The sequence below is a fragment of the Xenopus tropicalis genome, chromosome 6, assembly GCF_000004195.4.
Source record: "Xenopus tropicalis strain Nigerian chromosome 6, UCB_Xtro_10.0, whole genome shotgun sequence".
In the NCBI taxonomy this organism is placed as follows: Eukaryota; Metazoa; Chordata; class Amphibia; order Anura; family Pipidae; genus Xenopus; species Xenopus tropicalis.
Genome location: NC_030682.2, coordinates 123574880 through 123587312, shown reverse-complemented (window position 1 = coordinate 123587312; position 12433 = coordinate 123574880). Strand labels below are relative to the sequence as shown.

Below are 12433 nucleotides of genomic sequence, written 5' to 3'. Positions count from 1 at the left end.
CACCTGACATAACTTACTGTTGTTTTTTTAGGAACTCGCCCACCTACAAATCTTTTGAAGAGAGAGTTGAGAATCTAAAGGTAAATCAAATAATTTCTATTATGGGTAAATATTTGAGTTAAATATTGCAAGGGTTCAACAGGTTAGACATCAGTAATGCATACTAGAGATTTATGGGACACAGACCTGCTCCATAATAGCCACAAATTGATATTTTGTGCAAACTTGCAAACCAAGCTGGTTTCTGGGTCATCAGTCAGTCTAATTGGACTGATTAGGTGCCAGTTCTTTGTGTATTGAATGATCTGGTTGCCAATGGTGCCCAGCTTTACTGCCAAGTCAGTATTAAGGCCACATCAGATGGAATCCCAAGTGTTAAATCAGTAGTTTCCAAACTTTGGAGTTGGCCTTCTGGGGGTGCTTGGAGGCAGTTTCAGGAGGGGCTCAACCTAGTCATGGTGAGAACTGGGGAGAATAGCTAATTGCTTTCCAAGATGCACCTAAAAGCCCAGCTTGAAGGTCAGTTAAAGAGAGTTTCAAGATAAATATGTTTTGCCGTCCCAGATATTCTTGAAATTCTGGCTGAATGACTGATATCAATATAGAGGGGCTGAAAAAACTGAGAAAGCTTGACAAGCACTGTGCTATATGCTTTAAATGCCTTTTGGATTTGAACTTTAGTGCCCCTTTAATGAGACGTCAGTGCTAGTGCTAATGAATGTCAGTACTTTATCCTCCGTTTTGCTCATTGTCTTATGTTTTTTTATTTCTCAGTCAAAAGTTGGTGGAAACAGACAATCCACGGGAGATTTTGAAGAAGTCTTAAACTCCGCAGCCAATGCCAGTGCCACAGAGCCCCTGACAGAGAAGGATCTGGAGACCCAATAAAAGCTGAAGCCAAAATGCTGCAAGAAAACCATAAAACACATTTCTGGCATCTGAGTTTTCCAACAGATCTTTCCCAATTACCTGTTTCATCTTCTATGTGGATGTTCAGCCTTTCCCCCCCCCCATTTGGTTTCAGTACAACGTCCAGGATGCTCAACATCTGAGCATGCTGGGAGTGGTAGTTCGTTAACAGCTGGAGGGTTGTTGGTTTAACGACTCTTCATTTCTTTTAGTGGTTAACCCGCTCAGCGCTAAAAGAGTTAAAGGTCATATGTTGTCATACTTTTTATTGTTCGAAAAGGGACTTTTATGCTTCCTCTACGTTATTTCTTGTAACTGCCAAGAGTTTTCTTACACTGGAGACGCAATTTACTCTGTGGACACTAATGAAAGCAAATAAATTTGTGCGCTAAATCTCATCTCACATTTTTCATAGCTTACAGTTCTTCAGCTGGTTGCTGTTAGCTTGAACAGACACGTGCGCTGCTCTTGAGAACACGTTTTCACCCCAAGGGTAATAGGTGGAGCATTTGCCTTCCATGTGATTTATAGCTCATGGGAATGTGGCAAAATGTTTCAGCAAAGTTGCTCTGACCCTTGGGTGCATATTTAACTAACTTTGCAAGGGTATTTTCAGACATTTTGCTGTCTACCCACGAGCTAAAGACCACAAGGGCAGCAAAATGCTCCGTCTGACACTAAGTATCCATGTTTGTGCCAATATCAGTCTTGTGTGTACAGTAACTGCTGGTTGCAATTATATTCAATGGCAGGGTGCCATTATTGTGCATTTTCCCACAGTAGTGAAAACACAGTGTGACGGTGCATATTTTTGACCTTACTGTTGGACCATCTGAGCATCTGTTGCACCTTGCATTGTCAGCAGACAATCCTGCATTCCTATTGGATAGCTTTTTTGGGTTAAACTAAAAATTTTCCCCTTATGAAGCAACTTCTAGGCATGTCAATGGCACATAGAGAGGTGTAGTACTGAGAAGAGCCAATGTTTTATGTCACTTCCACTCTGATGTGGCCCAGTATAATGGAACGGTGCCATTTTCCATCTGCATATATGGACAGATTAAACAATATCCATTTGTGTTGCCTATAGGCTGTCAAGTAGGGTAACTGACATGTCAGCTTGTCCATGGCTGCATTAAAGCAAGTTACATGTCCCACTATCCATTTTTTTTCTCCTTCTTTTCACCTTGTCCCATGATCCCTGTTGAACATTACCCTGGTGTCTATTTTAAACAAACAGTATACGTTTAATTCTCATACAGAGGACGGCTGTCCATAAGGAGCTGGTCACAGGTCCCTACTGCCCACTGACTCTATAGACATTTTTGTATTCACACATCATTTTAAAGGGGTTGTTTATCTTTGTTAACTTTTAGTGTGTTATAGAACAATTATTTCTAGCAATTTTGCAATTATCCTTCATTATTTTTTTTTTTTTTTATAGTTTTACATTATTTGTCTTCCACTTCTATATCTTTTCAGCTTTTAAATGGGGGTCACTGACCCCGGCAGCCAGAAAACTATTGCTCTGTGAGCTTACAATTCTTTTTAATACTTCTCTTTCTATTCGGTCCCTCTTTTATTCATATTACAGTCTCTCATTTAAACCACTGCCTGGTTGCTGAGGTAAACAAGATTCTAAAAACCAGATAGCTGCTGAAATTCCTTACTGGGTTGCTTCTAATCAAAAAGTCAAATAACTGAAAAACCACAAAAAAAAATAAAAAAATTAAACCAATCGCAGTTTGTCTTAGAATTAGTCTATATCATACTAATAGTTAATTCAAAGGTAAACAACCCCTTTAAGAGATCCCAGCCCCCAACTATGTTGTCTATTGGTCAGCCAGCTCACTGCTGAAAATAAAAATGATGGCAGTTCCGAAGTATATGCATTTCCTATATCCTATAAATAAATCTGTATATTTACTGACTATCCACAAACATCGTTTTCTAAGTGAATAAGCAGATGTAAAAAGGCTTATCTCCCAGTCTAATCTGCTTATGCTCCTGGTGAATGGCAATATGGGAAAAGAAGAAAATAGGTCAATGCCAAGAGATTAATTTAATGGCTTTTCATTGTTTGGTGTCAAAAATGAAATGTTCCTAGTCTCAGCCTGTTCTGCAGGGAAACATACGGGCTGGATGTGTATTGAGCCGAAGTCTCATTGTAAAATCAGCAATGGGGGCGTTGGTGGATTATAACTGGAGTTCATGGAACTAGCTTTAATCCAGTGTAGCCAGTACTATGGCCACATGTTGGCATCTCAATTCATTTTAGAGTTTCTGTGGCGCAACATAGCTCAGTAGCACTGCCCACATAGTGGGCCAAGGAAATGGATATTAAAAGGGACATGCACCCATTCACTTAATCTAATGTCAAACTGCTTAAAATACTCATCTAGCCACTTCTTTTCAGTTTCATATTAGCAGTTCTAACAGGAGTGCCTGCTGCTATTCTCTCTGAGTATATAGAGAATTTAAAAGGACAGTATACCCCCCCTTTTCAACAGTGGGCAATGAATAGGGCTTGAGATGAACATTTTTGTTTGCCTATTCTTTGAATAAAAACAAGCAGAGCAATATTTGTAAATAAAAACCAAAGCCAAATTCTACTTCCTGGTTCCAAAGAGCAAAGTGAACAAATCAGCAGCCACCAAGAAGCCTCTATACAATGAGCTGCTCATTATCTAAAGAGATAATAGGCTGTAGCTGGGGGAAGATATGGGGTTTATTTATACAAAGGATTCTCGGTGGCTGCTGGTTTGTTTGACTTTGCTTTTTTGGGAACAGGAAGTAAAATGTGGATTTTCATTTCCTGTCCATTTATATTTTCCATATACTGGGAAAGAAAAGCAGTTGGAACTCCTGTTAGGAAATGCTAATATTCCAAAACTGAAAAGAAAAATATAATAGAAACTGCCAGAGTGGGCAGATTAGTTTTCTGAGCAATTCTACAGTTAAGTGAATGGGGGCATGTCCCTTTTAATATTCATTTCCTTGGCCCACTGTGTAAGCAGTGCTACTCAGTTATGTAGCCCGGAAGAAGTCCAGAGGGTCCACCCCTTAGGGTCAGGATGTAGAATGTGGCTTTAATTCCAAATAATTGTACTGATGCAGGAAGAGTCTCAGGATGCTTCTCTGCTCAGTTCTAAATAACTGCTACTGTTATGGTATCTAATAATGTAATGCTCAGAATAGCACTGTACAGTCGGACATGGTTATATGCTGGGTATGTGTCCATTATGAATGCAGGATGGCCATGCGCATGAATGGACATGTTTCATCTGGAGAAGCAAAGACTTTCTCACACTCTGTAGCTTTGTGATTCCTTTCTCCAGAATCAGAACCTGGGGGGCAAATTGTTTCACCAAGTGCTTCAAATTTTGTCTTTAAGTATTACCCACTGGGCAAATGATTATTACAACTAAAACATCAAATTAAGTATAAAAATCAGGCTCCTGCACAGCAGCCATTTTTTGGTTCCTGCCTGGTCTTTTGCCTGTTGCTAATAATTCTAATGACAAAGTATTTTGTGCTTTGCAGCTGGATATGTCGTATCACTCTCTGTCTCTGCATTTGTACAGTATACACCATGTTTGACTATGATTTTGTATTGGAGCCGGGTCTTAAGGAAAGGGTTTGTAAGAAAATATACTTGTTTTGCCTTTATTTCACTGAGCTTGGTTTCTCGCTCTATGTTAAACTGCTTCCTTTTGAGGGTATTTTTCTTATTGTGCCATTTTGCATGTGATCTCTGAATAAAATCCTGTAGTTCAAAGGCTGTTCTCTGTCTTTGAAAGCAGAAAAGAATCCATTCTATTACGCACAATAAGTACATCACTGTAACAACGCTTTACCATGACGAGTTTGTACATACATGGCTCTTTCCCATACATCTAGTCTGTGGTTGTGTTTCTGAATGCATTTGGATTAGGGTTGCCATCTGGCTGGTATTTTAATGGCCTGGCCAGTAGAAGTAATACTCCAAGCCAATGTTATTAATAGGGAAGGTAAATAAAAAATATAGGAAAGACAGTATTTATTGCCTTAGTGGCCCAGAACATCTCCTACATGGGTGAATATCCTGAGTCATGTGCTGATTCATAACAGGGGAATTCTTGGCATACAAAACCATGCTGATCCTTTATATAGGCTGTTGGGGGTGAGATGTGGCAGATTCCACCATGAATAGGGAGTGTGGCATTTGCTCCCTTTCTCAGCCTTATTTGCAGTGGCAATAAAATAAGATTTCTCTGCAATTCTTCTCTTGATGCAGCTTGAATAATTACCTTTGATGAAGATTGCAAGACCTTACAAGGTCCTACCCCCCTGAGTCTGCTCCATCTATACTTAAACCACCGATTCCGATGTATAGCATGATAAGTATGCCCTGCTGAACATTAATGCACAAAATGAATAAGGAGACAGATCCATATGCACAGCTCTGGAGAAAGACCTGGTGGGGAATACATATGTTCCACACACACACTGGGGAGATGAGGGCTAATTATAGTTTGCTCACACAATACATACATAAGATGCACAGGAGCAGACTGGTTTCACCAGTTTCTTACTCTGGTGTGCTAATCTTAGAGCCCATATTCTCACTGACCCATACAGTTACATCCACAAAACTGGTCAGCTCTCCCTTTTTAGTTAATATACAAGTGCCTTTATTATGCAGAAGGACAATGTGCAACATTTAAAGCCATACCTTCGTATTAAGACAAAACTCACTCACTTTTTCTAAAGCTTTGCAAACAGTGCCACCTACAGGCTAAAATCATAATTAACAATCAGGCTATTTTTATTACATACCCTGATTTTAAGTTTTCCCTTATTTTACAGTTTTTTGAGGTCCCACCCATATAAAATGCATTATGCATTTACTGAAATTTATATTTTCACAGATTTTACACCATTTTTCTGCATCCCTGGAAAACGTAAAATAGGGTTCTACTGTACTTTATTTTATTACATATGCACTTTTATATTATTACATTACAGATATACATATTCATTTTGTCAGAGAGAATGGGGGAACAGCTAAAAAATAATGGGTTCTGTTGATTCAACACCATCCTACAATATCTCTTAGCGCTCATCAAACGGGTGTTTGGACCTGCGCTCCCCTACGGTGCAGTTCTCCTGCGTTTCACCACAGGGGAGCGAAGGACAAAATGCAATTCATTCTTTCGTACAGGGCTATACTGACACAGATGCATGTAAGCACCGAATGCAGGTGGAACGCAACATAATGTGGTGCATTTAGCACTTACATGTGTCAGTACAGCCCTGTAAGAAAGAATGGATTGCATTTTGTCCTTCGCTCCCCTGTGGTGGAATGCAGGAGAACTGCACTGCAGGTCTAAACGTACCTCTGTACAAGCCTTAATGTAATGCCACACAGGGCTGATTTTCAGCCAGCAGCGTATTAGGCTAATGTCAGACATGGCGTCTGGTGTATATTTACGGCAAGCGGAAAAGAGCTTGCTGAAAATAGCGTTTTGCCTCCTACCTCTGCCTGCACCTAAATGAATACGCTCGGGTGCAGGCATATGTGGCCGAAATACGCATAAAAAGTCAAGACTTTGCATTCTCTCGTGTTTTTATGCGTATATCGGCCACATGTGCCTGCACCCGAGCCTATCTCATTCATTCGGGTGCAGGCACAGGTAGGAGGCGTAGGGCATATACACCAGACGCCTCGTCTGACATTAGCGCAGATTCTCTGCAACGTTTTGAAGTGCTCAGCTAAGCCAAATCTGAAAGTCATGTGACCTATTAAACATTTGGATTCCCTGTCACCAAAACAATTCTATGGCCATAAGTAAACCATCTTGAAACTCATAGCCAATTTATATACGCTGTTCACAAAAAGAAGAGATACAGTATTAAAGCATACGTACTGCCTAGTATAGTGTACAAACTCTGAGTGGCCCAACTTGTCATGAAATGCTGGGGCCATTGTATGATCTATTTCTGGGGTCACTGTGTCCTCAAATGCTGAGGCGATAGCATCAGTCTTATTTTCCAAACCAAAGTAAAAATAGTTATTAAGTAGGTACAATAATAGGGGTGTAGGCTTGCAAACACATAACTGATGTTTTTGGGTTAAAAAAACTTTCAAATTACTCATTACCGTGTAACTCTGAAGACATATACATATTTTTTCCATATACATTTTTTACACTGATAGTTTATTTCGCGTCTGTAGTAATACCAAAAGGAATGGGTTACTCATACAGCATGTACACATCAATAAACAAAAAAAATGTAACGCAGCTGAATAGCTACAGCAGCAGAGGGCGCTCTATACACACTCGCCGACAGCGCTATCACGTCTCTATGGTACGCAGAGGTCAGGCGGTCTCTATGATACGCAGTCAGGTGGTCTGTAGTGGAACGCAGAAGACATGGCGGCGCCCTGTAGGAGACATGCTTACAAGTGGATATGTATGTTGCGGGCGTCGTTTCGGGGTTTTCCTCGGGCTATTACAACAGTGGTGTCCGAGGAGCATGGCCACGGCTTAACTGCTGCCGATAATAGGGCGGAAGGGAAACCAGCCAATGTGCAAACAGCAGAGACCGGGGGCAAGGTGAGTGGAGGTGATGGACTAGGGTAGGAGGCGGAGGAATATTTGACAAGAGGGCTGGATAAGTATAAGGTTGATTTTCTGAACTTCTGAATGCATGCAGGTGTGTGTCCTCGGCTCCAATGTTTGCCAACTGAACTACTGTCTGGTTTCCAGGGAAACCATTCATAGCAACTGGACAGCAGTTTGCATGACAGACTGTAAAGCTGACCATACACGTTCCCACAAACCTTTGGATAGCGGTCTTACATTTAAATGCAACAATCTAAAACTAACATTCAGACTGAAATTGTAGGATAAAGCCCTAAAAATAACAAATCAGAGGATGTTCTGAACATGAAATAATTGGCAGGCACCAATCGTATAAAAATGACTTCCATTGTAGGTCCCCCAAGGATATTGTACAATGCACAATACATGAGCAGATTTTATCGTTATCCAACCAAAATTTTCTAACCTGTCCAATTGACTAAACAACTGATCACCATGGTACAAAAACTATTGACTGATAATTTGGACCCCACACATGGCCTGAAAATTGTACAAAACTAGGTTTTGCATGATTATATTGGTGCATTTCCTTAAAGGAAACATATTGGATAAATAGGAAAAACCCCTAATTTTGTAGGCAATTATGAATAATATAAGGTGCTGATTTTACTTTGTGCTAAAAAATTAATCTGTAAAAATGGCCCCTTTATTGGAGCTCCCTATAGATTCTCTCAGTTCTCTGTCCCTGTTTGAAATGAAGGGTGGGCGTGTCCTAATGGTCCCAGCCAGAAGCACAGTAGGAGGGGGATAGCCAATCACAGCCCTGCACTCACACAAGCAAATACAGGTTTCAGTTCCCTATCAGGTCAGCCTAGCTGCTGAAAAGCCACCGGCTCCCCTGCACATCCAGAGAATTCAGCCAGCAGGAAGAGGAATGGATGGGCGGGACTAGTAGGGTTTTGGGGGAATTTCTCAATAAATCAGACCGAAACACAACTTTTAATAACACAATCCTTCTGTAGCTACAGGAAAATAATTTACTGGTACATTCTTAATTTTTATAGGATATGTTTCCTTTAAGATAAAGGGTAAGGTTGGAACAGAATCTGAACTAGACACCCACAGGCATAGGGGAGAAATTAGCAGCCCCCTGGCCCCTAATAATTAGCTGCCACTATCAGGCCCAGAGTACAGTTGCACCCACTGACCCCCCCCCCCCCCCCAATAGTTAAGCCACTGGTTTGGAATGATTTGGCTTTTTTTTTTGCAGGGATCACTTACACTACTACATGAATAAAATCAAATTTTTTGATCTGTCAGACATAACACTGTTATACTATTCCATAGCAAAACTGACATTCCCAATAGTTAGAGTTGCCACCTGGCTCTTATTTTAGTGGCCTGGCCGGTAAAAAATGATGCCTTATGCCAATGTTATTAATAGGGAGAAAAGCTAAAAATATAGGAAGGCCGGTAATTTTTCTCAGAACCCTACCAATAGGTGAGTACAGCACAAACAGAGGTATCCATTAGATCCTTGTTTTCAAACAGCTCTCTGGTAAATAATATCTGCTTGTTGGTAACTGTGGGTTACTAGACCATGTATTATGTTATCCACTTAATGTTATACAGATTCTCTTCCAGCATGCTTTAGGGTGGCCATACACGCACTGATATTATCTTACAAAACAAGCTTTTTATATTATATTCAGTGCGTGTATGGTGGGTTGATGAGGCAACCGATATCGTTCTGAAAATTTTGATGGGCCTGAACATCAGCTGTATGTTAATGCTGAATTGATAGAGGTAGAATTCTATTTTTTCTTTTGCATATCTAATGATTCAGCTCTTTGTTAATGGAGTGGATGAACGATCTTTACTACAACCAGTGGGCGCAGGAGAGATCGCTACTGTCACGGGTATGGCCACCATTACTTTTAACCAGTAACTTCCTTACTTAGGTCAGCACTGCCTATTTTCACAGGACCCCTGTGATAGAACAAAGGAGCTCTGAGGAAACTCTCTAATTTAGTAGATATCAGACCCACTAGGGGGTTCCCAGAGCAGCCAGATAGGAAATATTTTGGAAGAATTACTTTTTTCTTTTTTCTTCTATCCAATTGTTAAGACTTGGATGGAACGTGAATTAGACTTATACCTTGGGTGAACAATTATTTTTTTGTCCTAGATATTTTTGTAACTAAGGTTAAATGGGTTGAATTGACAAAATGTTGGCCCTCCAACGGGGGTTTGAACTAAAAGTAAACAACAAACAAACAATGGATCACTGTGCCTACCACAATTTGTTCTGTGTGCTAGCCTCAGAATCTGTATACTAGTGTACAACATAGAGCAGGGGTCCCCAACCTTTCTTACTCATGAGCCACAGCCAAATATAAAAAGACTTGAAGAGCAACACAAGCACCATAAAAGTTCATGGAGGAGCCAAATAAGGGCTGTGATTGGCTATTAGGCAGCCTCTATGCACACTATCAGCTTACAGGGGGCTTTATTTGGTAGTAAATCTTGTTTGTATTCTACCAAAATTTGCCACCAAGTAGTGCTGGGCGGTATACCGGTAAAAACCGATCACCGGTTTTTTTTTTGAAACCGATATGAATTTTCTACATACCCCCATACCGGTGTGCGTGAATACTTCCGGGTGCGCGCGTGACGTCAGCGCGCACACTCTACAAAAGCGCCATCGCTAGGACGCATTCAGAGTTGGATACCAATGTGAGCTGTCGGGGGGTGCCTGGCAAGTAATTATATTTTATGTGAAGGGGATGGGGGGGGTGTTTGGGGTGGGGGTGGGGGTGGGTGGGTTATACTTATGTGAAGGGGATGGGGTTGTGTTTGGGGGGGGGTGGGATGGGGTGGGGGGTTATATTTATGTGAAGGGGATGGGGGGGTGTGGGGGTGGGGTGTTTGGGGTGTGTGCCGATGGGGGGGTGTTTGGGGTGGGGTGGGGTGGGGGTGTGTGTGCGGATGGGGGGGTGTTTGGGGTGGGGTGGGGGGTGTGTGTGCGGATGGGGGGGTGTTTGGGGTGGGGTGGGGGGTGTGTGTGCGGATGGGGGGGTGTTTGGGGTGGGGTGGGGGGTGTGTGTGCGGATGGGGGGGTGTTTGGGGTGGGGGGGGGTGTGTGCGGATGGGGGGGTGTTTGGGGTGGGGGGGTGCGTGCGGATGGGGGGGTGTTTGGGGTGGGGGGGTGCGTGCGGATGGGGGGGTGGGGGGGTGCGTGCGGATGGGGGGGTGTTTGGGGTGGGGTGGGGTGGGGGGTGCGTGCGGATGGGGGGGTGTTTGGGGTGGGTGGGGTGGGGGGGTGCGTGCGGATGGGGGGGTGTTTGGGGGGGTCACCTAATCATGCATGGGGAAAAAAAAATACCGTCAAATACCGTGATACCGATATAATTTTGAAAAATTCCGTGATATAAATTTTTGGTCATACCGCCCAGCACTACCACCAAGTCAGGAATTCAAAAATAACTACCTGGTTTGGTGGCACTGAGAGCAACATCCAAGGGGTTGGTGAGCAACATGTTACTGTAGCAGATCACCCCTGATATTCCTACAAAAGATCTGCGCCAATCTCTCCAGCAGCACCCCTGTAATAAATCAGAACAACACAACTTAAGGTCCCCCTTAGACTGATTCAGCAGCTAATCGGCCCGAGTATGGGCACTACCGACGGGCCTGCCCGACCAATATCTGGCCTGAAATCAGGCAAATCTCGATCCGGCAGGTTAAAAAATCTAGTTGGATCGGGGACCGCATTGGCTCATTGATGCGGTCTCTGGACCGACTTTTCCTATACCCGTCGTTATAATTCGATCGTTTGGCCCCAGTTTAGTCTGGATTCTCCCGTTATCGCTCCCCCGTGGTGCTGTATTAACTTATTGCCCACCCGTAGGTGCTGTATTAACTTATTGTTCTACTGTACCGCGGTGCGTACATTAGTAGCACTTTCTAAATAAAGCTATACATACATACATACATACATACATGTACCCTTATGTCACATTATTAGATGATTCTCTATTTGAACCACACGGGGGAGCCACATGGAAACAATTGAGATTCTTTGTGTATAGTTAAATATTATGATGTAGCTAAGGCTGCACATAATTTTGAGTTGCTAAATCATACCGCAAAACATGTCAATTGTAGAAATAGTCTTTTTCTTATTATTATTAAATGTGCACCCTGAGCTCTTAGTACATAATGCTTCTAAACAAATAGGGGAGGTATTTGCTTTTTAGTTTTTTGCCTCCTTACTCATTTGTATTTGCATGTGTTCGCTCATACCATGCAATCAGTCTGTAAATGCCGGAAGCAGTTGTTGCATATAGAAGTTCAGTCCAATGTAACCAGTAATTAAAGCAATCCCCCTCCTCTTTATGTCAATGGTGTTTCCTAGAAATTGCTTGCTATAACTTAGTTTTCTGGCCAAGTCAGATTGCCAACCCTAATGGTAAGAAGAGAAATTTATTTATAAAGTGCTTTTCTCCTCAAGGGGCCTTTCTAAATCACCATTTATGAACTCCATCCCAGCGCAATAGGGCTGGCAGCTGTCATGCTGGCCATGTTGCTTTTGGTGTGCCGGCTTGCCTGTCGTGTCCTGGTTCCCTGTGTGCATGCTCTTAAAAAGTTTTCAATTATTGGAGCCAAGGCCCTTTTGGCTTTATGTGGTGACACTAAAACAGCATAGGGCAACTGCAGGGTTCAGAAAGCAGAGGTCAGGGCAGACGGCAGAGTTTGAGTCTGTTATTCATGTCAAATGTTGGAGAAGGTGGCAAGAATCCACATTGCATTTAGAGGAAAAATAAAGCCATTGGGTCACTAAATGGTTCCAGCAGGTCCGGCCAAGCAGGAGCCAGCTAGGGTACTGGCAACATGGAAGTACAGCAAAGTTAAGAGCTCCACATTATCAGTGATAG

General features: G+C 42.3%; 2 protein-coding genes across 5 annotated transcripts in view; both read left to right on the top strand.

Annotated features, from left to right (window-relative positions):
• tpd52 (tumor protein D52) overlaps positions 1–4687 on the top strand; it is a 38469-nt gene extending 33782 nt beyond the window's left edge. For 3 of the 4 annotated variants that reach the window (XM_031903204.1, XM_012964253.3, XM_031903203.1), the window contains 2 exons: positions 32–80; positions 775–4687. In XM_031903204.1, the coding sequence (XP_031759064.1) occupies positions 32–80; positions 775–888 (163 nt within the window). In that variant the 3' untranslated portion in view covers positions 889–4687. 4 annotated transcript variants of the gene reach the window in all.
• Positions 4688–7299: 2612 nt separating this feature from the next.
• Positions 7300–12433, top strand: part of mrps28 (mitochondrial ribosomal protein S28) — a 50539-nt gene continuing 45405 nt past the window's right edge. The window contains 1 exon segment of the mRNA NM_001102816.1: positions 7300–7508. Coding sequence (NP_001096286.1) covers positions 7326–7508 — 183 coding nt within the window. The 5' untranslated portion in view covers positions 7300–7325.